At 33.6% G+C, this 27,441-nt stretch overlaps 2 protein-coding genes across 2 annotated transcripts; both read left to right on the top strand.

Annotated features, from left to right (window-relative positions):
• The first annotated feature begins 2,562 nt into the window (after nt 1-2,562).
• Nucleotides 2,563-5,700, top strand: LOC118050857 (uncharacterized). The gene is made up of 3 exons (XM_035061336.2): nt 2,563-3,246; nt 4,594-5,193; nt 5,280-5,700. The coding sequence occupies exons 1-3, from the start codon at nt 2,644-2,646 to the stop codon at nt 5,565-5,567; spliced, it is 1,491 nt and encodes a 496-aa protein (XP_034917227.1). The 5' UTR covers nt 2,563-2,643; the 3' UTR covers nt 5,568-5,700.
• Nucleotides 5,701-9,430: 3,730 nt separating this feature from the next.
• LOC118050856 (uncharacterized) lies at nt 9,431-15,939 on the top strand. Its single transcript, XM_035061335.2, has 16 exons — nt 9,431-9,721; nt 9,822-9,950; nt 10,067-10,126; nt 11,774-11,887; nt 11,962-12,049; nt 12,348-12,493; nt 12,573-12,674; nt 13,398-13,469; nt 13,541-13,640; nt 13,720-13,802; nt 14,439-14,516; nt 14,607-14,705; nt 14,795-14,845; nt 14,927-14,983; nt 15,192-15,233; nt 15,666-15,939. The coding sequence occupies exons 1-16, from the start codon at nt 9,575-9,577 to the stop codon at nt 15,747-15,749; spliced, it is 1,452 nt and encodes a 483-aa protein (XP_034917226.1). The 5' UTR covers nt 9,431-9,574; the 3' UTR covers nt 15,750-15,939.
• The last annotated feature ends 11,502 nt before the right edge of the window (nt 15,940-27,441 follow it).

Genomic DNA, 27,441 nt, shown 5'->3' with positions numbered 1-27,441 from the left:
TTATGGTATATAAACTTGTGAAGCAAATGAGATTAATAGCTGTGGTGGATCTAGGTTATTAATTTTAGGGAAAACATTCAATCAAATCAAACATGGATTGCGAACATTTATATTGTTTAGATTAATCAACTTATCTAATTCTTAAGACTGCCATTGAATTAAATGAATAGTGCAGACACTGATTAGTACTTAAAAGTGTATTTTTATCAAGGTTTTATATCATCATTTTGCACTTGAAGTATCAATAACTTCTTAATGAAAGCATGTTTTATAATAACAAGTCTGATACTATAAGATACCTTTAATTTATGGTAAATATTCATCTTAAATGCAGGCCTATCACATAAATAAAAGGATTGATTAATGAGTTTAAGTACTGAAATTGAAAGGACAAAGAGAAGGCTAAATTTAGAAAAGAGATGCTGGTTCAGTCCAAACTGGAACATTGTTCGATCATTGGGTCATATCCGGAGCTATAAATCTTGGATTTAGGTCTGCTCTATATGGATGGAAAGCTAAGATATAAGCCTAAAACTTTCATGAGGAGTCCAAGATTTAAAAAGGTCATTTTCAAGTCCAAATTGTAGCAACAACAGAGAAGTCCGAATCCGTCCTCCAACCCAGACACTATCCAGCCCATATCTCGAGTTATAAAAGTCCAAATGACCTCAATTATTTTTCCTGGAAAGCTAAGACAATTTCATAGAACTTTCATGAGTTAAGTTTGTTCAAATTATAATGTTATCAATGACGTTTTGTTCAGATAAGAAGATAAGGATTGTCACCAAGTCAAGATGTGGCCACCCACTCAACAATTAGTCATTAAATCAATAGTTCCAAACTTTGACCTGTAAAAGGAGCCATCTTGGTTTTCAGATCAAAATCTCTCAAAATGCAAAAGAAATTTTCACAAGAATCATGACATCACAAATAAGTTATTTGTTACTATTCATGCTGATAAAATAAATGCTAAAAAAGAGACAAATTTTTCTCAACAAAACCTCGAGTTTTACTCAAACCTTTTGCTTTGAAACGTACAAAAAGAAAAAAAATCACCTCATCATAAACCTCCACTAGACCAAATTATCTTTTTCCTTAAGAAAGATTAAAACCCTAGGAATTGTAAGAAACTCAAAACAAAATTGTTTTCAGCTAATATCGGGTAAATGTTTGTCTTCAAAATGAAAATAATAATAATTTATTTGAGCCATGGATAGCCTAACTTTAAGCTAACACTTTTTTCTCAACCATTACCCTATCAATTCTCAACAAAAAAATGCATAAAAGATGCATCTCAATGATGAATGATATCTCATGATTTCTTTGCAACAATTAGACTGGAATGGACATAATCCTAGAAATTTACAAGTTGATTCTAAAGCAAGAAAGTGATTAAAAAAAAAAAAATAGGTCATTGACCGATTGACCGAGTTTGCAAAGTCCTTGACAAATATAAGATTGATATTTCTTATAAGTCGTCCTTGAAAAGTTGAGCGGTCAGGGTGTAATGCAGTGGATCTAAAGAGGGATACCAGATAATATCCAGATTAATTGGGGGTAAACAAGCACATAATCAAATGATGATTCAACAAAATCCATCAAAACTATGAATAGCATCTAGTAATGACAAATTTCTAAATCAGTTGAGTGTAATGTTGTTCAAAAATAGCTTATGATTTAATGAACTCCATTAGTACTTGAGAGCTATAGTACAATTGGAGGCATCTTCCATGACTAAAAAGTTTGCTTTGCTATTTTGAAAGATGGCTATGATGCCTAGTCATGTCCATTATTAAGGTTGTGAATCTCACGTGTTAACTCGGGTCAATACAATGTTTCATCGTCTTTTCATTTCACTCCCTTGTTTTTTTTTTTCAATTTAATCCTTTAGTAGTTTTTTGTTTTCACATTTAAGTTAGGGTTAGACAAGACTAAAATGATGGAGGTGTTAATGTTGTTTTTTAAAACCAAATCATCATTTGAATAGGGCAACTAGTTCACTAATGACCCGCTTTATTGAACAAGTCACGCTGACTTTTTTTTATTAATGGTTATGATAATCGATTAATCTAGTCTAATATACTAGTCGATGTTTTTATTTTAAATATTTCATCACATGCAAGTAAAAATAGCAATATTTATATTATTTTAATGTAATTATAGGCTTTTATCTAATCTGTAGCGAAACATGGCTGAAAGCTAGTAATACATTATAACAACAAGCAACAAGTATTGGGTTCCATTTTGTTAGCTGATTATAATAATTATAGAAGCAGTGAAAAATAAAAAGGCCAAAAAATAATTCTAAATAATGATAATTAATAGAAGGTAATTTCTTTGGCAATAGTCTTGTTGGTCCCTTTTATAGCTTGAAGCACAATAATGTTGACCCTGTCTCTCAAAGACTAGGTTTACAAAACCTAGTCATCAGAATTCGCCATTCATTCATTGGTTGATTTTGTCAAATTCAAATAATTTGTTTTCGGTCGTCAAATTCTAAAAAGAGGACAGTTTATGAAGGCATCTTCCAGGCACAACTTGCTCAAGTCAATTTCTAAGTCTTCCAGCTTATATTTCCACCAGCTTCACAAAGAAGAGGCACCCACCCATTTATCATTAACTGTCTCGTCACAATAAACTGTCATGGAGTTCTTCAACCAGGCGAAAGCAGTGAGACTGAAGAGTCACCATGACAAGTACCTAGTTGCAGACGAGGATGAAGAAACTGTTCGGCAGAGCCGCAACGGATCGTCACAAAGAGCCCGTTGGACAGTGGAGTTTGTTCAGGGAAACAGCCATCAAATCCGACTAAAAAGTTGCTATGGAAAGTATCTTACAGCCTCGGAGAATCCATTCTTACTAGGCATGGCAGGGAGAAGAGTGGTGCAGGACATGCCGGTGTCTGTACAGGATTGTTCGATTGATTGGGAACCAAGAACTGAACGGTTTCGTGTTAAGTTAAAGACAAGAGGAGGCAAGTTCTTGCGTGCCAACGGAAGCATGCCACCATGGAGAAACTCGGTCACACATGACATCCCACAGAGGACTGTAACACAAGATTGGGTACTTTGGGAAGTGGATGTGATGGACATAATCGAAAGTGATTTACAATTACAGGATTATATATCACCTGCTTCTAGCTTTCCTTCTTCAGTTGGATCGCAGCTTTCCAGTTCACAGCGTTCGGACGTAGACTGCCAGCTGGTCTCTAGTTTAGCTAGAAACACACATTCTCTTGCAAGAGAGGTATGGATTTTACTTATTTCCTCAATTATTTTACTTTCTAATCAAATAGAAAGTATATGTGCTATGAATCCATTTGACAAATATATTATGAATTTTATCAACTACTTCCTAAAAGTTTTGCTAATATTAATCAAGTTTTTAGTCAAATTAAGTGTGTGAATGAACATGCACGTTAGATCGAAACCTTTTAAGAACTTTTAGTCAAATCTTACGCAAATTTTAATGCTTGTAAAAGTTCGAAATCGATAGATGGACATGATTGAGAAATGTCGGAAACGTTTGGGACTTGATTGGTAAAATTTACAGGTTTAAAGGGTGCATGATATAGCAAGATTAATATGGAATCTCTACATTTTGCTCTTTAAAAATGGATTTTTGTTTCTCTCTTGCTTATAAGTGGATACAAGGGGGAAAAAAAAGAAAACAAAGGTACATGCATGCTTGAGTTTGATGTGGCAAATAATTAATGAAATAATATTATACTCAAACTCAAAAGTCAATTTCTGGATTCATTCACCCGACAATACACACATGTACAGTTGTACACACACCACCAACTTGCCTCTCTTGTCTATTTGTTGATCCCCACCCCACTGTCGTTTTGCCATTCTATAAAAGCAACTTGTGCCCTAAATTAATTCATATGGCTTATTGAATTGATGTCTCGGCGACCAAGTGCACTTTTGGGACAGCTAACGTTATATACTGCAATTGTTAGTTTAAACTCAAAAAGTAAAAGTGGAAGAGAGAGGGAGGTAATTAATATCATCCCTTTTATTCTTCATATATATATATATATATATATATATACACACACTGATGACTTCTACATGAAGTGATAATATTGTGCTTTTATTAATTTATGAAGAATAACAAAATCTCCCATAAAGATAAAAGAATGATATTACAAATAAAGATTGAATTTGAATGACCGGATTTGCCTGTAGATATCATCATAACACATCACTAGCAATCTTCTTTTTCCTTACAAGGCAACTCCAATATTAGCTGCCAATATATATATATATATATATATATATATATATATATATATATATATATATATAGTGAATCTCCTACTTTCTTGCTTCGTTGATTGCTACAACTCCCCCCTACACATCATAATCTTCCAATTTCCCACACACCATTAGAGTTAAAAGACATGATTTTAAACCATACGCTGCTTTGATTCAGGTATTTTATCAAATTATACACAAAAGTTATGTTATCGTGATTGTTAATTTTCTTTTCTTGCTCTGTATTTTTCAAATGCTAAATTTCTTGTTAATCGAATTGCCGTGTTTTAGATATGTGATTGATCTGTTCTATGTATAATGTGGTGTCCAGAGTGCCATGGAACTGTTTGAGAAAGCAAAATCTGTTCGTCTTCGGAGCCACCATGACAAGTATCTATTGGCAGATGATGATGAAGAAACCGTTAGCCAAGAGCGAAATGGGACAATCAGGAACGCCAAATGGACGGTGGAAATCGTCGGAAATAGCAATGCTATACGTTTGAAAAGTTGTTTTGGGAAATATTTAACAGCCAGTAACTTGCCATTGTTGCTGGGAATGAGAGGCAAGAAAGTACTGCAAACTTTGCCTGCTGGACGATTGGATTCTTCTGTGGAATGGGAGCCTATTAGGGAAGGTATCCAGGTCAGGCTCAGGACTCGTTACGGACAATATTTACGAGCAAATGCAGGCGTACCGCCATGGAGAAATCACATAACACATGATATTCCTCATAGATCTTCCACGCAGGATTGGATTCTATGGGATGTGGATGTTGTAGAGATAAGAGTTCAAGATCTTCCACCTCCACCTCCACCTCCACCACGACAACGACGACGACGACCCAGTGATCAAACCGAAACGGCACCAAATTATGAGCCTAGTTCACCAACATGCATTTCAACTACACCACCCAAACTGGCAAGACAAGAGGTCCGTTCAAACATTAAACTCAATCGGCTTGATAGAACTTTCCTTTTTCTTTTTGAATGGGATTAAGATTGTTTTTCTGTGTGCAGTCTGATGATTCTTTGGAAGGTTCACCAGTCAAAAATGAAGGCAGGGTGATACATTACAGTGTGTCCGTGAATGATGATGCAGATGATGTTGAAGAACATTCCTTCTCATTTAAGGGAAGAATGGTGGAGGAATTGAAGAATAAGTTGGAAGAAGAGACAGGCCTCATTGATATCCAAATTTGTTCTAGGAATCCATTAAATGGGAAGTTCTATCCCCTTCGGTTACATCTTCCACCCAACAACACAGAAATGCATGTTGTTATCATTCCCTCATCAGGGAGAGTTTAGCTATTTTTATTTATAATTTTGTGCTTGATCATGTACGACTCCAAATTTTGATCTCTAATTTTCTCATTCACAATTATAAATCAATGTGATCACCAATATGTGATCAATCAATAGCACACGAATTTGAACCAATTTTTCCCACGAGAAACTTGTATTGTTTTCTTTTAATTTTCTACTGCGCTTCCTCTTGCAAGGTGTAAATGAAGTTTTGGGTCGCAACTCATTCCATTCTAAGAACTAAATCAAATTAATAGGTGATGATGATAAAGATACTAATCATGCTTAAGGCCATTTGAGCAATGAAGCAAGGCTTCCATTTAATAAAAAACCTTAAGAATAAGTAAGAAATATTTATTAATTATACTTTATAAAATAAAGATTATTCTCACTTAATAAAATGCTTTAAGGACAAAATGAAAATTATCCAAAGCCCTACTAAAAGGATATATATAATAAATAAATAAATAAATAATATTTCTTAAATATTTTAAATTGATTCATTTATAGTTTTGTCAAAGATCTTTATTCACTTTAAATCAGTTTTATCATACATGTAACGAGATAGCAATTTAATTTCCCTTCATGGATTGTATAAAAATAAATTATATAGCGGTCCAAAAAATAGTGATGTTAGGCTTATAATTTCAAGAGATTTGTATGGTAGTTAAGGATATACTTTCTCTTTCTTGAATTCAAACAGTCGGCTCAACTTCTAGAAGAATTTATTAAATTTCTCATAATATTTCTCATCTATGTAAAAGGGTACAATGTATGTCTTTAAGATAGTTCACGAAGAAACTCAATCTTAATTTGATGTGTAAATTGAATTAAAGATATAATTATCATTGAAAAAAAAAAAAGCACACTTCTAATATGAAATTATTGATATAGAAGATATGTTTTTTTAAGGTGTTTGAGAGTATGATAATTAAGAGTGTTTAAAATAACCGATCAACCGAGAAAACCAAAGAAAAATTAAACCGAGATGAAAAACCATTTAAACGGATTTTCAAAACCATAAATTCGATTTTGGTTTTAAAATTGAAATCGACAAACCGGACCAAACCAACCAAAAAGCTATAAAAACCTATGAGGGGTATAAATAGATAAATTCTAAAGTTAACCTAACCCTAACATAATCCCATCTATCCTCACAAAAAGTTGTCGCTCTAACCCCCGAGAATTCTCAATCTTCCTTTCAATTAATTCTCAATCTTCCTTTCCCTTTCAAGTTTCAACTACTTTGCGTCTGTCTCCATTTCAAAAGTCCCATATTTTCTCAATTCTAGCCAAACAAACCCACCTCTCCATCTCTCTGGCTTCTCTTTTCTCTATACTTCTACGCAAGTCGTCGTGATCCTTCTCTATTCTTGCAAGTTGCAGCAAAAGGAGAGGACTCTTTCATTAGAGAAAAGACAACAAGGTAAATTTTATCCTTATGGCTCATTCATCATATATCATGCTAAGTTCAGTTTTGCTTTTTAGATTTTGTTTATTTGCTCCTGAATAATTTTTCAACACTCTTGTGTTGTTCTTCCTTCTAGTCATTAGGGTTGGTTTTGGTTTGCTTGAGTTTGCATTTAAGTTGGTTGTACGGTTCCTATGATGATTGGCATGTTCTGTTTTGTTTGAATTTGAATTTTTCAGTTATGTTAATTTGTTTCAATGAAAGATTGGGTGTTTACTGGATTGTGTAATTGATTTGATGTTTGATTCATATGTATTTTTTCCTTTTTTTATTTTTTTTATTTCAATTACTATGTTTTGGTGAGGGAGGGAAGGAGGTTATAACATGTTATTAGTATTTAGTATTGATACTGGAGATTGGTAGTAGAGTCGCTGGACATATTCCAATGGAGATTATCTTCTCAGAGTTTAAAAAAGACTACTGCCTAGTGTTAGTGAAAAATAAAGGATTCGGTTTGATCATTTGTGATTGATATGGCATTTGTTGCGTCTTAGGTTTTTTTTTTTTTTTTTTATGACTTGTGGATGATAATTGTGTTTTGTTTTATTGATGGAGGAGCATCTTTATGTTGGTTAGTGTTATTGAAACTAGTTTTGATATTAATGTTCTTATATTGTGAGGGAAATGTTAGTGAAAAATATGTTGTGACATTTGCTCGCCTGATATTTCAAGGGTAGATTTTCATTTCAAAAACATTAGTTTCCAAGACAGTAAACAAAATGTATCATAGGTTTTTTTCTTGCTTTTGCATTAACTGATAGAATAATGGGCATAAAGCTTAGTGATTAGGTTGTCATATGTCATTTTGCTAACAGTTGAATTGCTAACTGTCACATTTTTATCAATAAGTTAATTAACATCTACATAGCTGAAAATAATTACTTGATTCATGTTGTTGTTTTTGTTATTTCAAATGGATAATCAGGAAGATCCTACACCAAATGAGTCAAATCCTTCAAGTTCAGAACTCAATTCTTGCTAATTCCAGTTCAATTACTTCCTTTAGTACAAATAGCAACACTGAAGGTAATCCACCTTCTAGATATAATAAAAGAAAAACATCCTAAATTTGGGATCACGTTAAAAAACTATATGGTAATCCTAAAGCTCCTATAGTTGTATGTATGTATTGTGAAAAAAATTATGCATGTCATACTATACTTAATGGGACTAGTAACATGTGAAGTCATTTAGGTGCATGTCAAAAATTTCCTTTCGTCATTGATCAAAAACAAAAAACTTTAGTTTTAGAACATAAGCCTGTAATAGAGGGGGTGATAATAGAGAGGAAAATATGGTGACTATTAAGGCAGTGGGTTATAATTATGAAAATTATAGGGAAGCCCTTGAAAAAATTATTATACTTGATAAGCTACCTTTTAACTTTGTAGAAAACCAAGGATTTAAATCATTTTGTAAAGTAATGCAACCTAGATTTGATGTTTCTTCTTGTTTGATGATTTGGAGAGATTGTTTGAAAATGTATGCAATCGAGAAGGACAAATTAAAGAAAGCTTTTAAGGATCAACATTTATGTCTAACAACTGATACTTGGACATCAATCCAAAATATTAATTATATGTGTTTGACTACTAATTGGATTGATAAAGATTGAAACTTGAATAAAAGAGTTCTAAACTTTTGTCAAGTTTCTAATTATAAAAAGTGAAACAATTAGCCAAACGATTGAGAGTTGTTTGTTGGAATAAGTAATTGATAACATTTTAACAATTACAGTAGATAATGCAAGTTCAAATAATTTGATAATAAAATATCTGAAAAGAGTAACAAGTGGTTGAGCAACTAATATATTGTTAAATAACTTCATGCATGTTATATGTTGTGCACATATTGTTAATCTTATTGTATGTGCGAGATTGAATGATATTGATGATTCAGTGGTTAAGATTAGATCTTCTCCTTCTAGACAACTTGTTTTTAACCAATGTGCGGAGAGGTTGAAAATTGTGAGTAAAAAATTTGTTTGCTTGAATGTTGTAACTAGATAGAACTCTACATATATGATGCTAAATGTGGTTGCTAAATTTGATGTTGTTTTTATGAGGTTAGAAGAAATCGATTCTAGTTATTTGAACAAAAAATGTTAGGTCCTCCTGTTTTAGAAGATTAAAAAAAAGTTAGATTTTTTGTGAAGTTCTTGAAACTATTTTACATGGTTATATTGAATTTTTTTGGCTTATTATATGTGATATCTAATTTTTTTTTTTTCATGAATTGATTTTCATGCATATAAGTATATTCTAAAATATATAATACATAGAACTTTCTCTCTTTTAAATGTGATTGTTCTGTTAGATACATATTTTAAATTGAAATATATCAGATTTTATTTTGAAAGATTATATAACGTTGAAAAGGCTGAAAATTTTAAAACAAAAAAATATCCGCAGCCCAACAGCAATCCCTTGAAACAATACCCAAAGGCACTCAACGGCGTCATTTTGAAGGAAAAAGTTCTCTAAACTAGAGAGGAGATTCGAATGCGGAGGAGATTCGAGTGCGGAGGAGAATCCATGAGATGAGCTTCCATTTAGCGCGTTTCTTTCTCCAATTTGGAATATCTTCAAGAACTGCTAGTATTAACTCTAGTAGTGGTTATTACGATCTCCTTTTCAATCCCAACAAAAGGAAATTTACTGCAACTGCCATTCCTACAGCCCAAAAGGTACAGATTTGTAGTTGGTCTCATCATCCATGTTGTTTCTACTCGACTACTTGACTAATCACTATACTATTTTCTTGGCCTGTTTTTTATGGGCATGCAGTCAAGTAAAGAAGAGCTATTGGTAGTTGTTGGAGGTGGAGCAGCTGGAGTGTATGGAGCTATTAGAGCCAAGACTCTGGCTCCTAATCTTGATGTCCATGTTGTAGAGAAAGGAAATCCTTTATCTAAGGTCATGTTTTTCTTTTTCTTTCCTTTCTGGGCTCCTGCTTATATATACTACAGAATTCAGTTTGCACTTTCTTGAGTCATTTTTTGCATATTGATTGTGGGTGTTTACATTTACAGGTGAAAATATCAGGGGGGGGCAGATGCAACGTGACAAATGGGCATTGTTCTGACATTAAGGTAAGTGTAAAACAACAAATGCTTCCATTGAAAAAATGTTATATTAAGATTATGTTTGTTTTGAAATTCCATGTTGCTTCCATGTTCTATGTTTTGTTGATGACTCTTGAATTTCCCTTTAATGGGAATATAGCTTACTTCTATTTTTGTTGTCATGTTATTCCTTTCTTACTAGTTTATGGCACATTCTACTAGTCTTAATGAGATTTTCTCATGGTAGAGCATCTGAAGATTGCTGCTTTTTTCTTCAGGATTTTTTCTAACGACTGGTTAGTATGTTATTTCTTGGGGTGTGCAAAATGAAATATCAGTGGTGGGTGGTCAGGCATAACAAGAAATTTAAGTAAAACACAGGCTTTATAGTATCTTTATTTTTCAAAATTTCAGTAATATTTAGAAAGGGGATAACTAAGAGAATGATTTTCAATGCTTATTGCAGTGTTATTGCACAGGATTTCTTTGAAATGCACTAGCTTGGTAGAGAAATTGTTGCACTTAAATTAGCATCTTTGAGTTACTCACTTCATATTTGCTCAGATTATTTTTCATCTGGTATTAAGTGTAGTTTTTTTTCCCCTTGTTAACACAATGTAAGTGCCATCAGGAAAGGGCCTTTTAAAGCGAAGCTAGTATAAAACAACTATTCCATGGTTTTGCTTAGCAATTAATCAAGTGCATACATAAGAATCAAATTCCACAAATTTAAATTCATAAACATGATGTGCCCCCTAGCAGTAGCCACCTTTTCTTAGTTGCAGATGAAAAACCATTGTCTGAGGAAAGCTCCTTGTTATATATGTCAAATAAAAGAAATTTAGTTCTTCAGGTGGCATCTCTAACCTTAATTTTGGCAGTGTCCCAGTCAAGAATGACAGTCATAACAAAGACAGCAAGCAAGGGTACTGGATAATTTGTCCTAACTGCAATTGCAGGATGCTGACTATAGATATCTGTAATATCATAACTTATAATAAGTTAACAGAAAAATCATGATAGGGGTCAATCTCTCTGATGAAGATTAACCCCAGCCTGATAGTAGTGGCTAGAGAAGCAAATGGAAACAGGAACTAAAATGGACAGTTTAATTAAGCAATCATAGTAAAGTGCAGTTTTTTTATTAGACATTGGAGGTCTTCAGTGCATGGATAGCCATTAATCTTGTAAAATTATTTTTCATCTCACCCACATTCTAATAGGAAAAATAAATGAAACAACTATCTGCTGCTGCCATCTCCTTAAATCTGTGACAATTTTAGCCATGGCCCTGCTTGTTGCTCTCTAATTATCTGGAATAGAGCTGTTAAAAAAAAAAAATTATCCCATGACAACAAAGATGAAGAATTCAAGGAGATCAGGGCCAACAGGATAGTCCTCTCCCTTATTTTTGGTATTAGTTGTGTTTGATGAATTCAAACAAATGAGATAACAGTGAGACATGCTTAATGACCACAAACTTTGTAGGAGCATTTAATATTTTAACCTTCTACACTGTACTGAGCAATAGTTAAGGAAAAGCTTGGCTTTAATGAAGTGTTAAAATGGACTTTGCAGTGGTGTTATTTTTGTCAGGTCTAATGACATCTAGAAACTGGATCCTCTTGCACATACATAATTTGTTGAATTCACATTGTGTTGGGTTGGTTGCAGATTTTAGCAGAACAATATCCCAGGGGTCACAGAGAATTCAAAGGTTCTTTCTTTGACATGCATGGCCCAGCAGATACAATGTCCTGGTTTACTGATCATGGGGTGGCCTTAAAGGTTGTCTCTGAAACTGCATGTATTACACTTCGTCAGTCATCTTGCACATGCTATTTATTCTTGTATACCCATAGATTGAGGAGGATGGAAGAGTGTTTCCCACCAGCAACAGCTCGTCTTCAGTAATTGATTGTCTTCTGTCTGAAGCCAAACATAGAGGAGGTTTGTTTTCTTTACTGAGAATGTGTGGATTTTTTTATATTAATCTTAGCTTAAAATGATGGTGTTTGTTTGACAATTTTCCTTTCCAATAGTAAATCCAATAGTGTATGATGTTGTAAGGGATATTAATATATGAATCTCGAAGAAATGTTTTAAATGATGGGCAACTTTCTTATTATTTCTGCTACAGATTTATCATTTATTCCTCTTGTAATATGATTTTAGATAGCTTACTATAACCTCAATATTATGGAATGCTTGAAAGCTATACTTTCTGAACTATGACTTGTTCTCCCAGTTTCATTGCAGACTAGAAAAGTTGTATCAAGTGCATCTGTTGAAGCTGGTGGAAAGTTTCTTTTGAAGCTTGAGAAACGTACAGTCAGTTTCGTTGAAAATGTCAAAGCTGATTATCTATTGATTGCCAGTGGGAGTAGCCAGCAGGTACTGATAGATGGATGTTTCACTTGCATCACCATGTGGGTACTTAAATTTCTTGTGATATTTTGTTTTCTTATTACAGGGTCATAGTCTTGCAGCTCAGCTTGGTCATTCAATTGTAGATCCAGTACCGAGCTTGTTCACTTTTAAGATTTCAGATTCAGGACTAGCAGAATTATCAGGGGTAATGCTTCTGTTTAATTTATTCACACTTAATATGCTACTTTTGTAGCCTTTTGCAAATGTACTATCAGATCTATATTGAGTCGAAAGACAGTGGTTCTTAATCCTGAGTCCCTAACAATTGTCTGCCTATTTTCCCCCTATTTCTTGAGATATTACTAATATAACTATTTTAGTTGTAATCAACAAAATTAGTTCTACTGAACAATGTGTAATTATTAGTTGCATGGACTATGCATTTTCTTAAACCATGATTGCTTGGACTGACTGTTAGAATGGCCTCTGCTTATTGTACTAGAAGTTGCTTATGAGAACCCTCAGATTACTGTTAATAAAAAACACTTACTAAAATTTCTAGTGGTGCTCAATCTCTTTCATTGTGGTACTTGATGTTTTATCTTAGGCAGCAGGTTCATGAAATAAATTTCCATTCATCATGACATTTAGTGTGAAATTATGCATTTCTGAAATTGGTTCTTTTCAAGGTTCTACATTGAATACCCTGCTTCCTATTCATTCAGGTGATGACTTCATATTTTTCAGCATATAAATGAATTACTTTTTTTTTTTAATGGATGATATATGCATTATTTTGATAGGACTCAAATAACTTCATGTCTGTCCAGACATCCTAGATTACCATGAAACAAGTTGCTCTTCATCACAAGTTACAGTGTGTTATATCAATATTGAAGTGTTAATTTTCTCAATTTGTAATGTTCAGGTTACATTTCCAAAGGTTGAAGTGAAGCTGAAATTAGAAAACATTCTGAGGAACACACCACACCTTACACAGGCATGTTTTTCTGGCTGATATGATGTAAATGTACTTGAGTGTAGGAAGTACTAATAGATATCAAATTTCAGGTTGGGCCCATGTTAATTACACACTGGGGGCTCAGTGGGCCTGTGATTCTCCGGCTTTCTGCTTGGGGGGCACGTGATCTGTTCAGTTCAGGTTACAAAGGTAATATAAGTTTTACTCTCTCTCTCCCTCTCTCTCAATTCTTTTTTTCTTCAATAATCTCGATAACATTTGGGTGCAGGCACACTTACAGTGGATTTTGTTCCTGATTTTCATATAGAAGACATGAAGTCAATCCTTAATCGACACAAGCATAAATATGCAGTAATCTTTGATCTAAGTTTTCACTACTCAAGCTTTTTGCATGCTCCATAAAGTCTTAAGTTATTCATGAATTGGGAAGTGGTCCTTCACCCTCTTTGCTAATATAGTGGGGTAATTCAAAGCCAAATTTCTCTCTGGTTTACCAGAGCTTGGTAGATCAGTGTTATAAATTTCTTGTTCATTTAAATGAGGGTAACATGAGTACATAGAACTGTTCTTGGTGATTGACCTCTGACAAATGCTGGTTAATGATGCTATGAAAAGTGCTGATATTTCTCTAAAATTATGATTTTTCTTTATGCATAACCAAACCACCAGAGAAGAGAAAACATGCTATGGCATTAATTTAAACTGCTATTGAAAAGCCTAATGGAATATGATGTGTTCCAGTTCTGGTTGTCAACTACTGGAAATCAGAATTGATTTGTAATAACTCTATTGAGTCTTGTATAAAAGCCAGATTAAATCTGCTTTTCCAGTCTCTGCAGATCAAATGTGCCTTTCCCAGTTCCTCATTATCTACAAGACTACAGTTATTTTCATGCTTTGCAAGTAGTGGCATATTTATTGCTTTTCTTTAAGGTTGTGTTATGATAATCTTGCTTTACTTCTATCATATTATTTATTTGTTTGCAGAAACAAAAGGCACTTAATTCATGGCCATTGGGGTTCAGCCTTACAAAGAGATTTTGGAAATATATTGTGGATCGAGAGGTTGCTTGCGTGTTTCAAAGTAAATTATCATCTGTTGATGCTCCAGCACAATATTAATTGCACATGCCATTCTTTGTTATTAATATGCAGGGTCTGATTGGAGATGCACTGTGGGCCTCCATATCAAACAATTCCATTGTTTCTATTGCTCATCTTTTAAAGCATTGTGCATTTGAAGTAACAGGAAAGGTAGAATGTTCACTCTCAGGAACTATTTGAGCTCCCTTCTTTTAATTCTGTCACTTTCTTGAGTAGCTATGCTTTTATTCTTAATGTAGGGCCAGTACAAGGATGAATTTGTCACTGCCGGAGGTGTTCCTTTATCTGAGGTTCTCTCTCTCTCTCTCTCTCTCTCTCTATTTTTTAGTGTTACCAGAACCACAACTTGATTTCCTTTTTACTTCATGAAGATCTCTTTGAACACAATGGAAAGCAAGAAATGTGCACGCCTTTTCTTTGCAGGAGAGGTAATGTTCCCTACTCTCAGACATTTAAGGTTCCTGTTTCTTTTTTGTGAACAAGGTAGAAAATAGCCTTCAGTGTGATTGTGATAGTTCCAACTTCTGTACTCAAGTTTATCTAGAATTTAAATTAATAATGCTGTGTGAAATCATGTTGGATAGTGTTTGAGTTCTGATCACCATTCATGGTGTCAAATTTTAAATTTTTTCGCAGGTGCTGAATGTTGATGGGGTAACTGGTGGTTTTAACTTCCAGGTATAAAGGCACCCTTTGGCACCTATATTTTCTTTTTTTCTTTTTGAGATTGGATCTGTTGTCCATGTTAAATTTTATTGATAAATGAATTATGTGAAATTTTAGAAAATTAGGAACTTTGTTTTGCCATTTGGAGATCTATGTAAAGTCAATGCAAGCCTTCAGTCACTGTGGAATGCTTTTCCTGCAAAAAATTCTCTTTTATAGTGAAATTTTGGGCCAAATCAATTTCTTTTTCATTGAAAATTGATAAGCAGATAATTAAGATCTCTATAATCTTGTCTTAGTCTCTTTGATTTTTACCAGAATGTTGGAACAACTGTATTTATGGAGATGGATTCCTATGATCAGATACAAGTGTCCTCTATTTAGTTCCTTCTGGAAGGAACAATATTTGATTAATCAATTCTCCATCAATTGTCCTTTTTGTAGAATGCATGGTCTGGTGGATATATTGCTGGTACAAGCATTGGTGAACTAGCAGCTGAAGCTACTTTGGAAGAGGGCATTCTTTGAATACGACAGTTCAGTTGTTTCCATTGCAAGCTTGTATGGACATGATGAATATGCCTTACGAGAAGCTTGTGAATGAATGTACATGCAGGAACATGATTATTGAATGTGCTTCAATTTTGACATTTAATTTTTTGTTTTCTTTTTCCCCTATCCGTCGTTGGCAACTATAAATGAAAATTATTGCATCTAACCATTGTCAAAATAATCTGCTTTCCCATGATGTTTGTTAGTTTGAATATTTCATGAAGATTGCATTCACATTTATAAGTTGCCTAATATATGCTGTCAAATTTTGATTATGCTGTTTTTAAGAAAATATTTTCAAAGTACATATGATAACCGAACAGCAGTCCATTGACAAATAGGTGGCAAAAATTAAGATTTGATAAACACATTTTCCTAAAAATATATGTATTTTTCCAGCCGTTTTGGCAGTAATTCCAGCTCAAAATTCAGCACAGACCCGGTTAGTGTAATCTTGTTCGGCATGTTATTTTATGCATTTTTCTAGGTTGTCATTTGATTTTTATGCACAAATTTTTTTCCACGCGTGCATGGCTTTTTCAATGCAAAGCATGCATTATTTTATTGTGATAATGACTCTATTCATCACAATATTGGCATAAATAGTATGCATCATCATGACTAGTCAACGGCAACACTAGTTTTTTCATTAATGATAAGTTCACCTTTTCTATGTAGAAATTTCAAGTTCTAGGTGTATAAATACACTGAGACATCAAATAAGAACACAAAGTAATTTCTAGTAATACAAGTCCAACATACAGCCATACAAAGTTAAAGTCATGCCATTCATTCATTTTATTTTTTTTGGTATATTTATTTCCATACACACCACTTTTTTTATATTTACTTATTTAAACATAAGAGAATTTCATATTTCAATATGTAACTTTTTATTAGGAAAGTTCGTGAACTCACGATCAAGCCCAGTTATACTAACAACTTAAGATGCGGCCATAAAAAATCCAATTTCTCTCCACAATTTTAGCATTCCAACTAAAAAAAGTATAACTAAGCTCTTTATCATCAATCAACAAGAACATGAAAAGCATTAGAGCTTATCTCTAGAGATTCAACAAGGAAATGCTAAACATGAAAAATCTACTCAAACCAATTACTATTGAGGCCTTGATAAATAGAGTTTACAACTACTTATAGGAAAACATGTATATACTATGATGCAAACTTCGTGATCACGTGAATATGCAACCTACAATCAAGATTAAGATTTGATCCTGGAAAGCCGAAAGAGGTTTGATAGAAATGTGACACAATAAAAACTTGTCTCAAGGTACTAACACTATTGAAATAAAGTTGAATGACACTATTAAAATAAAGTTGAATGACACCATTAAGTTAGTTAATCTTCGATAAGTCAGATTTAGTTTGTTCAAGAACCAAAGAATGCCAGAATCTCTCTCACACGATAAAACTAAAAAGTTCATAAGTATTATTCATCAAAGGTGCCAAAATTTAGGCTTACATGTGTTTAAATAGTTATAAGAAATTAACCCTAATGAATCTACCTTTGTGAACTGAATTGATCCACTTACAAAAACTAACCAAAACCTTTACTAATAAGTCCAAACCCTGATCTAAATAAGTATTGAATTCTAGTTGAAAACAAAATATTAATTATTTACAAACAAGCCTTGGGCTATAGCTAATAAAATAAAAATAAAGCTCATAAGTCCAAAGTCTTTATTTGTAGTGAAAAAACAAGAAGAATAAAAGCATTATAGGTCTTATACAAGATGTATTTATAGCCTATAATGTTGCCCAATAATCTTAGGAACTAAAGGAGAAGTTGTCGCCTCTTTGGTTTCCAAGTTAGAATAGAATTTTGATCTTAACCTTGTATTTATCCTTCTTTTAGAAAGCAAATGATGTTGCCTTTAATGATCCTCTTTGCCACCTCTTGATATTCTTCAAATACTAGGAAACACAATTAAGTTTTTGAATTATTATCCTTACACAACAAGGAAGCTTTGCCACCATATGTGTTTCCTAAGTCAGCTTTGATTTCTTTATATCACTTGCTGTGTTTTATCCTTACTTGACAAGGAAATAAAATAAAAATAATAAATCCTAATATTTAAAAGAAATAATTAATGTTCATACATAATAAGAAATCCAAAACTAGTTAGGAATCCATAAAACACATGGAAACATCATGCAATAAGGTTGACAAAAATTGATACAAAATTGACAACCATGTTGTCGAAACTCCATAGCCTAAATAAAGGTGGATTGAGCCCCTTTTACACAAGATTAAATGTACTAAGGCCTTCTTTTTATGCTCTAAAGGATCCCCAATTTTAGCCTTGGCTAAAACTTGTACAATCAGCCCATTCAATGCTTCTTTCATGCCTTCGCTTTGAACCTAGTAATGAGCCTATTTAGAATGTGTAATGGGTCATTGGTGTTCATGGAATGATCCACATCACACTCCCTAATAGGACTTTTCTAAATATAAAACGAACAATGGGTAATCATATTTGAGTAGAAGAAGCAAAAGTCAACAAACAAGGACACTATCATTTCTAAATAATAGAATCTCCACAACACTAGTAGTCCCTGCTAGAGCATAAAAAAGGAACATCAAGGGATACATCCATGATCATCTGACATTTATTAAGCTCTTGACAACACCTCTCACCACCACACCTGTTAAGGTATTGGCTGCCATTAAGGGGGGAAATTATATTCAATACCCACTTCCATGAAAATGGTTCAAACATTACGAACCCCAACAAGCTCCCACCATTACCATAGGCATGACACTAAGGAATGTCAAGCCCTGAAAAAAATAATTAAAAAGATTGATTGCTAGAGGATATCTATAATTATTTATAAAGAAAAAAAGACAGCTAGAACAAGAAAGGAAGCAAGTTTGCACATTCCACGATGAGCTTCCTAAAATAAGATAATCTCTAGATTATTTTCTACAATTGTATCTTCATCTTTTAAATTTCTCAATAAAGTAGTAGTGTTTCTACATGAAAATCTTTACGGTGAGTTCTCCATTAAATTCTTAGTGACTCCATGAAAATATCCATGGTAAGATCTCTATATCTCCATTGAATTCTCCAAGTTTGCAAACATATCTCCACGAAACATCTCCACGATAAGATCTTCATGTCTCCATTAAAATCTCCATGACTTAAAAAAAAAATATTTATCAAGATCTTCATTCAACGCAACATCTCCTTACATGATGCTTTTTATGATAATAAAGAATTAAAAACTTTCATGTTAACAAACTCCACAAAAGTAACATTTTTCATGCAAGCATAGTCGGTAATGCAAACAAAGGTAATGTTTATACAATAAGTATTTTCATCTCTCATTTTCACTAGTTAAATTATTCCGAACATAATTGTTTAAAATACTTGGGGGTAAATGATAATAATATATTCCTAAAATAAAATATTTTTCTAATCGTTTGGGCCAAGCCCAAACAATTAGAATTTTTCGAGCCATTTGAGTAGCCCAAATGGTTGGAATTTCAGCCCAAAACCCCATCCCAGATATGGTGTTGATCTAGTCTATCTAATCCTACCTAGCACACCATTTTATGTATTTTTTTATTCTCATGAGTTGAGAGCACAAAGTTTTCATTCATGTAATTTTTTTTACACACACACAAGTTTTTGTATATGGAGAATGTTATTTTTTGTGCCGATAACACTATTAATCACCAACAACCATGGCGTGAAATAATAACCAACGACCATCATAACAAATTAAGGGGTCGATCCTACAAGTAAGGTTTAATTCAGATGTTTATGCTAGATGATATGAAATTCGAGGGGGGGGGGTTGAAGTTATCTAGGTTGTGCTATGGTAAATAGAATAAAACAATCAAGCTAAATTAAATAAATCAAAAAATTTATCAAGAGAAAAAACCTTAGTCTCAAGTAAACATCCACCTATGAAAATCAGAACTGATCATTGAAATAATACGTCAACTTATATTTTGAATATTTATCTTTTTTTAATATTAGTTAGTTAACCGATCAGCAGTGTAACTAAATCTTTTCTTAACATTAGTTAGTTAACCGATCCGCAGTATAACTAACCCTAACCATTAAACAATTACAGTGTACGTACTAGTAATTTAATTCAACGGCAGCCTCAAGAACTAGATAAGTTGATTAATCTAGATAACATAATTGTTTGTAGTACATGTTTGATTTAATCGAATGTTTTCTCTAAAATTAATAACATAGATTTGCCACAATTATTAAACTCAGTTGCTTCACAAGTTTTTATATCACAACTCAAGTTTTGATAACAAACTTAGCAATAGATTGATTAGAATAATAACTTAGAGTCCACTTTAGCAATCAAACTAAACAATCATAGGAAATAAGTATAGAAAAAAAAAAACATACTTATCATATAAACTGAAAAGAAAAGATAAAATCGATCTCACAGTTCTTGAAATCTAAAGGTTTTCGTGTTCTTACAACCAAGAAAAAGAACTTAGCCTTGCATGTCTATTGAGAAAATAATCATGAGAAAACATGAATACATGATTTTAGGTATAGAATGAAAAGGTGAAGTTTTTTTTATCTCTTTTGGCCACCCTCTCTCTCTCTCTCTCTCTCTCTTATTTAATAGCCAACCATAATCCCTACGTCCTTAAAAATAGTCCTTTTCTAAGTAGACAATTTACATTTAAGTAATGCAATAACTATTTTTCTAAAAAATAGAAGAAATAGTCTTGCATAAAATCTTCAAGCTTTGACTTTGGACTTAGAGGAGTTAAATTGTCCTAATAGAAACTTGGATGTCGATTTGGATGCTTAGGAAGTAAATTGAACTTGTTTTTTCACAAAACCTGTTTGCTGGCAGAATCTATGAGTCGTCTTAGAAAAATCATTTGTCTCATATGAGCTCCTTTTCTACTGGAATGTGGTAGGCTGATAGGTCTTTGAGTCAGAAATTCAAAAAAAAAAAAAATTACATCAAATGAACTTCTCTAACTCAAGATACTCGAGTTGGAATGACCAAAGGTCAACACTGTCAGAACGTGAGATTTGTCTTTGAAGACTATGATTTCCATGCTCCTTCTCTTTTTATTGTTCTTGCCATATATGTATGGAACGATATGGATGTAAGCTTTCTAATACAAATGGAATCACTTCATTTCGACCTCTAGAGCTTAAGCTTTACACAAAACATCGATTAGAGGTCAAATTTGCCAAAGTTCGACACGGTTTGGAACATGGTCTGAATTATCTTCAATTTACTTCCTTTTAAATCTTACATCCAAAAGTGCCTTCAAAACATAAAACAAAGAATATCAAGGCAATATATATATAAACACACATGCAAAATACTAGGTAAATGTTAATAAAATTATCGAATAATATGGTTGCATCATATACACACATGGTAAATGCATCTAGTCACTAAGTAAGAAAGCAGAACAATTCCTAGAAATACAAATCTAACAACAAATATACAAATCTAAAATCATGTCATTCTAAGTTATGAAGCAGACAATGGTGCTTGTTGCATGCCATAGAAAAGCCAGCCAAAGTCACCATGTTATTCCAGGCCATAAAAGCAAGCTAGCCATGCCATAAAAGCCGGCCAAAGCCAACAAAAAACTGGTTGTGCCATTATTCTAGACCTATGCCATAAACTCTTTCTCTTTGTACATATATTTTCTTTTGTTTTTCTTTTCATACACACTACACTTCTCTCCATAGTTTTAAGACCCTGCCCGGTCCAAGGCCCAGGTTTCGAGTTTTGATCGAGTCACAAGGTCAGCCAGGTCAATTTTTTTTTAAAAAATCAAAACCACGTCGTTTTAGTAAAAAAAAAAGAGCCAATGGGTTTGCAGTTGGGTCTCACCAAATCAGCCTTGTCACACCTGGTTTTTTCTTCCCTCATTTTTTCTTCAACCCGGCCTGGTTCCAGCCCCGGGCAGGTCGGGTTTCAAAACTATACTTCTCTCACACTTGCTGACTTAAACATTAGAGAATTTCATATGTCATTAGAGGACATGTTTTGTAGAAAAGCTCGTGAACTCGTGGTCAAACTTAGTTATACCAACAATTTAATGTGCACCATAAAAAATCCAATTTTTATTTGAAATTTTTCCAACTTCATAAATTATAATTGCCATTTGTTGAAATCTAAGAAGAAAGTGAAATTGAGAGTTACATGCAGCACATATCAAGCAAAACTTTCAAACTATGTATTGTTCATCATTCCTCAAATTCTAAAGCAAAATGGTTAGGTATTTTTTTTTAATGGTTAAGCAAAATGGCTTACAGTGGAAATGGAACTCGTTTCCCTCTACTCTTTTTTTTCTTTTTTTTATTGTTTTGCATATTGTCTGATATTTCGCTCAATTATATAGTTGATTACGTAAACAACTAAGTAGGACTGGTCCTATAAACAAATAAACTATTGATTTTCCCACCTTTATCGAGCAAAATCATGCTAGGCTTCACCGAGTTATATCAAGGCCATGTCGCGTGTCTTTCTTCTACCTTTTTTTTTTTTTTAATATCATATATCCTTTTCCCATGATGCTAATAAGATAATATTCATTTATACATTTTTGAGGTTGACTTCCGGTGCTCTCCATGAAATAATTTGTGAAAGTGTCTATCGATTGATAACGAGACCTACTTTATTTTTTCTAGTTCTAAAAAAATTTAAAACACGTTGGAAAACTACATTAACAATCCATAATAAAAAATTTGTTTTGTTTTTCTAAAAAAAAATCAAATAATTAGTAATAAAAAGCATTATGATCTTTTCATAGGGATTCATTAATTATTATCATATTAATAATGAACAATTTGGTCTTTTCACATTTTTGTTACATGGTTGAATAATTCCATTATCCTTTAAATCAAGTTATTGAAATACTTAAATGTAAATTATCTACTTAAGAAAGAATTATTTTGTAGGAAATGGGGATTAGGGTTTCCTATTAAATAAAATGAAAGAGAGAAAGGATAGTAAGTGCGGTCAAAAAGAGAAGAAAAATGCACTCTTTTCTCTAAAAACCCGAAACCATGCATTCTTCCTTCCTTTTGATTAGTTGTTCAATAGACATGTAAAACTAAGCTCTTTTTCTTGGTTGCAAAAACACATAAACCTTTGGATTTCAAGAACTGTGAGATTTATATTACCTTTTCTTTTCAGATTATATGATAAATATGTTTGTTTTCCTATGCTTATTTCTTATGATTGTTTATTTTAATTGTTAGAGCGGACTATAAGTTATTATTATAAACACTCTATTACTAAGTTTGCTATCAAAACTAGAGTTGTGGTATATAAACTTGTGAAGCAACTAAGTTTTATAATCATAGCGGATCTAAGTTATTAATTTTAGGAAAAATATTTGATCAAATCAAACATGTACTACAACCAGTTATGTGTCTAGATTAATCAATTTATCTAGTTTTTAAGGCTGTCATTCAATTAAATTTCTAGTGCGGACACTGTGGTTGTTTGATGGTTATGGTGAGTTACACTACGGATCGGTTAACTAACTAACATTAAAAAAAGATAAATATTCAGAATATAAATTAATGTATCATTTCAATGATCGGTTTTGATTTTCATAGGTGGACATCTACTTGAAACCAATATTTGTTCTCTTCATAGTTTTCTGATCTATTTAATTTAACTTGATTGTTTTATTCTGCTATAACCTAGATAACCTCAACCCCTCTCAAATTGCATATTGTCCAGCATAAATGATGCGGACCAGCCCAGAAACACCACTAAGGACAGATTACATGTTCCAAATGGACCAATGACTAGATCCAAGATAAAGACATTGAAAGACGTATTGAATGCATTAGTTTTGAAGGTTTCCACCAAGTCAGAATTCGAAGGTCCATTGGAGTATCAAGAGGAGATCCTAGTACATCTTATCCATGTGCAAGAGGGGTCTAATACAACCTTATTTAGGCCATGAGATGAGGACAGCAAAAGAAACAAAAGAATCCTACTACAACTTGGAAACAACATGGTGGCTACCTTTTCCTTTTGTTTCTAGGATTAAGGGGCTACGTGTAAGGCTATAAATAAGCCTTCAATCAGTTCTATATTATTTTAGTTCATTCTCTTTTTCTCATGGCAGAACATGGATTTAATATTAGGGGCTTTATTTTATTTTGTTAGCTACAGCCTAAGGCTTGTTTGGGCTTAATTAATACTTTGTTTTAAGCTAGGATCTAAGGCTTGTTTGGATTAAGTTATGGGCTTTTCATTTTATTTTGGACCAGTTTTGAGTGGACCTCATATAAGTCCACATAAGGGGTCTATTAGGGTTAACTTTTCAAGAACTATTTAAACTCATGTAGGCCAAAATTTCGGCAGCTTTGATGATTATTATTCTGAATTTTTTAGTTTTAACGTGTGAGAGTGATTCTTGCATTCTTCAGTTCTTGAATGAACTGAATCTGACTTATCAAAGATTAACTGGCTTCGTGGTGTCATTCTACTCATTCCAATAGTGTTGGTGCCTTGAAGCAGGTTTCCATTGTGTCACACTCCTATCAGACCTCTTTCGGCTTTCCGGGATCAGATCTCAATCTTGATTGTGGGTTGCGTGACCACGTGATCACGAGGTTCGCATCAATTGGTACCAGAGCTAGGCTTCGAAATAAGGTCATATCATTCTGTTATTTTCATTTTTTTTTTCTTTAGTGTTCCTTTAAGTTTTTCAGTGTTTGCGTCCATCTTCTTGTTCTTCAAGTCTGCGTCATCTAAGCAAAAAAAAAAAATTATATTTCTTTTGGTTATTGTCTCTAATCATATTAGTTTATTAAAAAGAAAAAAAAACAGAAAGAAATAGAGAAAAGAGTGATTAGTTGAAATTTGAATGATCATTCAATTTTTGCCGCAGAAACACAAATCTTAGTGAACCATAAGTAAACCACCTCCGAATCAATTTAAAATTCATATTCAGTCTATTAGGGGTGGGATCGCATCATATATCAAAGTTGGGCTTATTCTGATATTATTTGCTTGAGGTTTGAATTCGAGTTTCAATTCTGCTGCAGAAACACTACTCTTAGTGAACCCTAAGTAAAACACCTTGGAATCTATTGAAACTTCATATTTCGAGTACTGGGTATGCGATCGCACCACATATTAAATTTGGGATTATTTTGATATCCGTTTCTGGAGGTTTTAATTGGAGGTTCAATTCTGCCGCAAACTGATCATACAAGGGGTTTGGGTACCTAGACATAAGAGAACGACCTATAAATTGATTTTTGATGTTTTCATAGTATTCTATTACTAAATATTGAATTTGAGGTCATTTGGAGATTGTTTAGTCTGGGTTTCAATTCTGTTACGTAAATATTGCGTAATAGAATAGATTTGCGTCAAATTTGAGAACGTGATCTATACTGTTTAGATTTGTCTGAATCTTTTAATTTCTCTTATATTTGGGTTATCTAGGAGTCAAGTAATTGTTTTTGCTAATATTCTCTTTTGTTTTATTTCGTGTCTTCGTTTCGTCCACAATTCGCATGAATTTGCATTGCTACTCGCAAAATCATAATCGTAGTTTCGTTTTGCTTTGTTTTCAATATATTTTTTTGATTCTTGAGTCTGAAAATTATAATTAGAGTGCGCCGTGAAAGCTACTGATTTGATTTGTTGATTTCAGTTCCTAAAGAACCAAAAGAAAGTAAGTTGTGAGGTAAAAGGCGTAGAGAGCTTAATAGAGTGAAAAGCCTTGATTTTTGTTTTGTGTGATACACGAGAGGTGTGAGGATATATTTGTGCTACTGACCAAATTTTGCAGATTCAAAGAATGTCTGAAAACAACTAATCAGCGACACAAAACATTGACGTAGCTTTCCAATTGCGATCTATAGGCCAGTAACTTGAGCTGTTGTCTAGGACGTACAAAGATCTGAAAGATGAGGTGAATTCGATAAAGCAACAGAATAGTGGGGCTGATCGCCGGGAAAATACAGTTTGTATGGCGGCACGGAATGTCAGATCTGATTTTGAAGAGTTTGTTGATGAAAACGCAGATGGGGATGAAGATGATTATGATTTTGCATCAACTGGCTAAGGAATCAGGTCTGGACCGAACAAGGCTAGGAGGAATGTGAATTTCCGTGGCATGAGCACTTATGAAGATATGGATAGGGACTTGGACACCATTAAACTGAAAATTCCTACCTTTCAAGGTAAAAACGATCCCGAGGCTTATTTAGAGTGGGAGAAAAAGGTAGATTGGAGTTTTGATTGCCATAGTTATTCTGAACAGAAAAAGGTGAAATTGGTGATAATTGAGTTTATAAAGTATGCGTTGATTTGGTGGGATCAGATTGTGATCAGTAGGAGGAGGAATGAGGAGCGACCCGTTCAAACTTGGGGGGAGATGAAAGTCTTAATGAGGAGACGATTTGTGCCAAACCACTATTGTAGAGACTTATATCTGAAGCTCCAAGGTCTGAATCAAGGTTATAAGACAATAGATAAATATCACAAAGAGATGGAGATAGCAATGATTCGGGCTAATGTTGTTGAGGATAGAGAAGCCACAATGGCTAGATTTCTTAATGGGTTGAATCGGGACATTGCTAATGTGGTTGAGCTACAACATTATGTGGAGCTAGAGGACATGGTTCACATGGTGACGAACGTGGAGAGACAACTTAGGAAAGGGCATGCTCAGCCAGCGTTTAATTCGGGTTCGTCATCATCTTGGAAGCCGAATCTAAAGAGAGAGGGTATTGTCCGGCCAAGATCCTTTGGTCCTTCTAGAACTGAACCACCAAAAGCTAAAGTTGATGTCCCTACTGATGCCAAAGGTAAATCTGAAACTCAACCTAAACGTACTCATGATGTTAAATGTTCCAGGTGTCAGGGACATGGACATTATGCTTCAGAGTGTCCAAACAAGATAATCATGATGATTAGAGATAATGGTGATGTGGAATCTGAAAGTGATAGTTCCGATTGTGAAGGCATGCCACCATTGGAGGATAGTGATGGGGATGAGTTAGCGTTACCGGTTGAGAAGTCCTTGATTATAAGGCAAACACTTCAGGTTCAGGTCAAAGAAGATGATATTAATGAACAAAGGGAGAACATCTTCCATACGCGTTGTTATGTACAAAGCAAGGTGTGTGGTTTAATTATAGATAGTGGAAGCTGCGTTAATGTTTGTAGCGCAACCCTTGTTAGTAAACTAAATTTGTGTACTGCTAAGCATGTTAAACCATATAGATTGCAATGGCTGAATGATAGTGGTGAAGTGAAAGTGACTAAACAGGTTGTGGTTTCATTTTCGATTGGGAAATATGTTGATGAAGTTCTGTGCGACGTGGTACCAATGCAAGCAAGTCACATCTTATTGGGGAGACCATGGCAATATGATAGGAAGGCAATTCATGATGGGGTTAAAAATAGGTATACCATTGTAAAAGATGGTAAAACCATCACTCTTGTACCTCTTATACCCAAACAGGTGTATGATGATCAAATAAAGCTAAAAAGTGAGCATGAGGCGATGGGGAGAGAAAATCAAGGTGAGGAACAAGGGGAGAGAAGACCATTAGATTCGGTTAGAACCCAAACCACCATAACCCATTCGGCCACCCATCCAAACACAAGCAAATATTCGGCCAACACTCCAAACAAATCAAACCAT

This window comes from Populus alba, chromosome 4, assembly GCF_005239225.2.
Source record: "Populus alba chromosome 4, ASM523922v2, whole genome shotgun sequence".
In the NCBI taxonomy this organism is placed as follows: Eukaryota; Viridiplantae; Streptophyta; class Magnoliopsida; order Malpighiales; family Salicaceae; genus Populus; species Populus alba.
This window is presented reverse-complemented; position numbering and strand designations above follow the sequence as displayed.

Excerpts from the sequence above, each read along its gene's own strand:
- LOC118050857 (XM_035061336.2), top strand. The coding sequence starts at position 2,644 with ATGGAGTTCTTCAACCAGGCGAAAGCAGTGAGACTGAAGAGTCACCAT. Across the intron at positions 3,247-4,593 it reads CACATTCTCTTGCAAGAGAG|AGTGCCATGGAACTGTTTGA; the intron begins GTATGGATTTTA and ends TGTGGTGTCCAG. Across the intron at positions 5,194-5,279 it reads CCAAACTGGCAAGACAAGAG|TCTGATGATTCTTTGGAAGG; the intron begins GTCCGTTCAAAC and ends TTCTGTGTGCAG.
- LOC118050856 (XM_035061335.2), top strand. The coding sequence starts at position 9,575 with ATGAGCTTCCATTTAGCGCGTTTCTTTCTCCAATTTGGAATATCTTCA. Across the intron at positions 11,888-11,961 it reads ATCATGGGGTGGCCTTAAAG|ATTGAGGAGGATGGAAGAGT; the intron begins GTTGTCTCTGAA and ends GTATACCCATAG. Across the intron at positions 14,517-14,606 it reads AATATATTGTGGATCGAGAG|GGTCTGATTGGAGATGCACT; the intron begins GTTGCTTGCGTG and ends ATTAATATGCAG.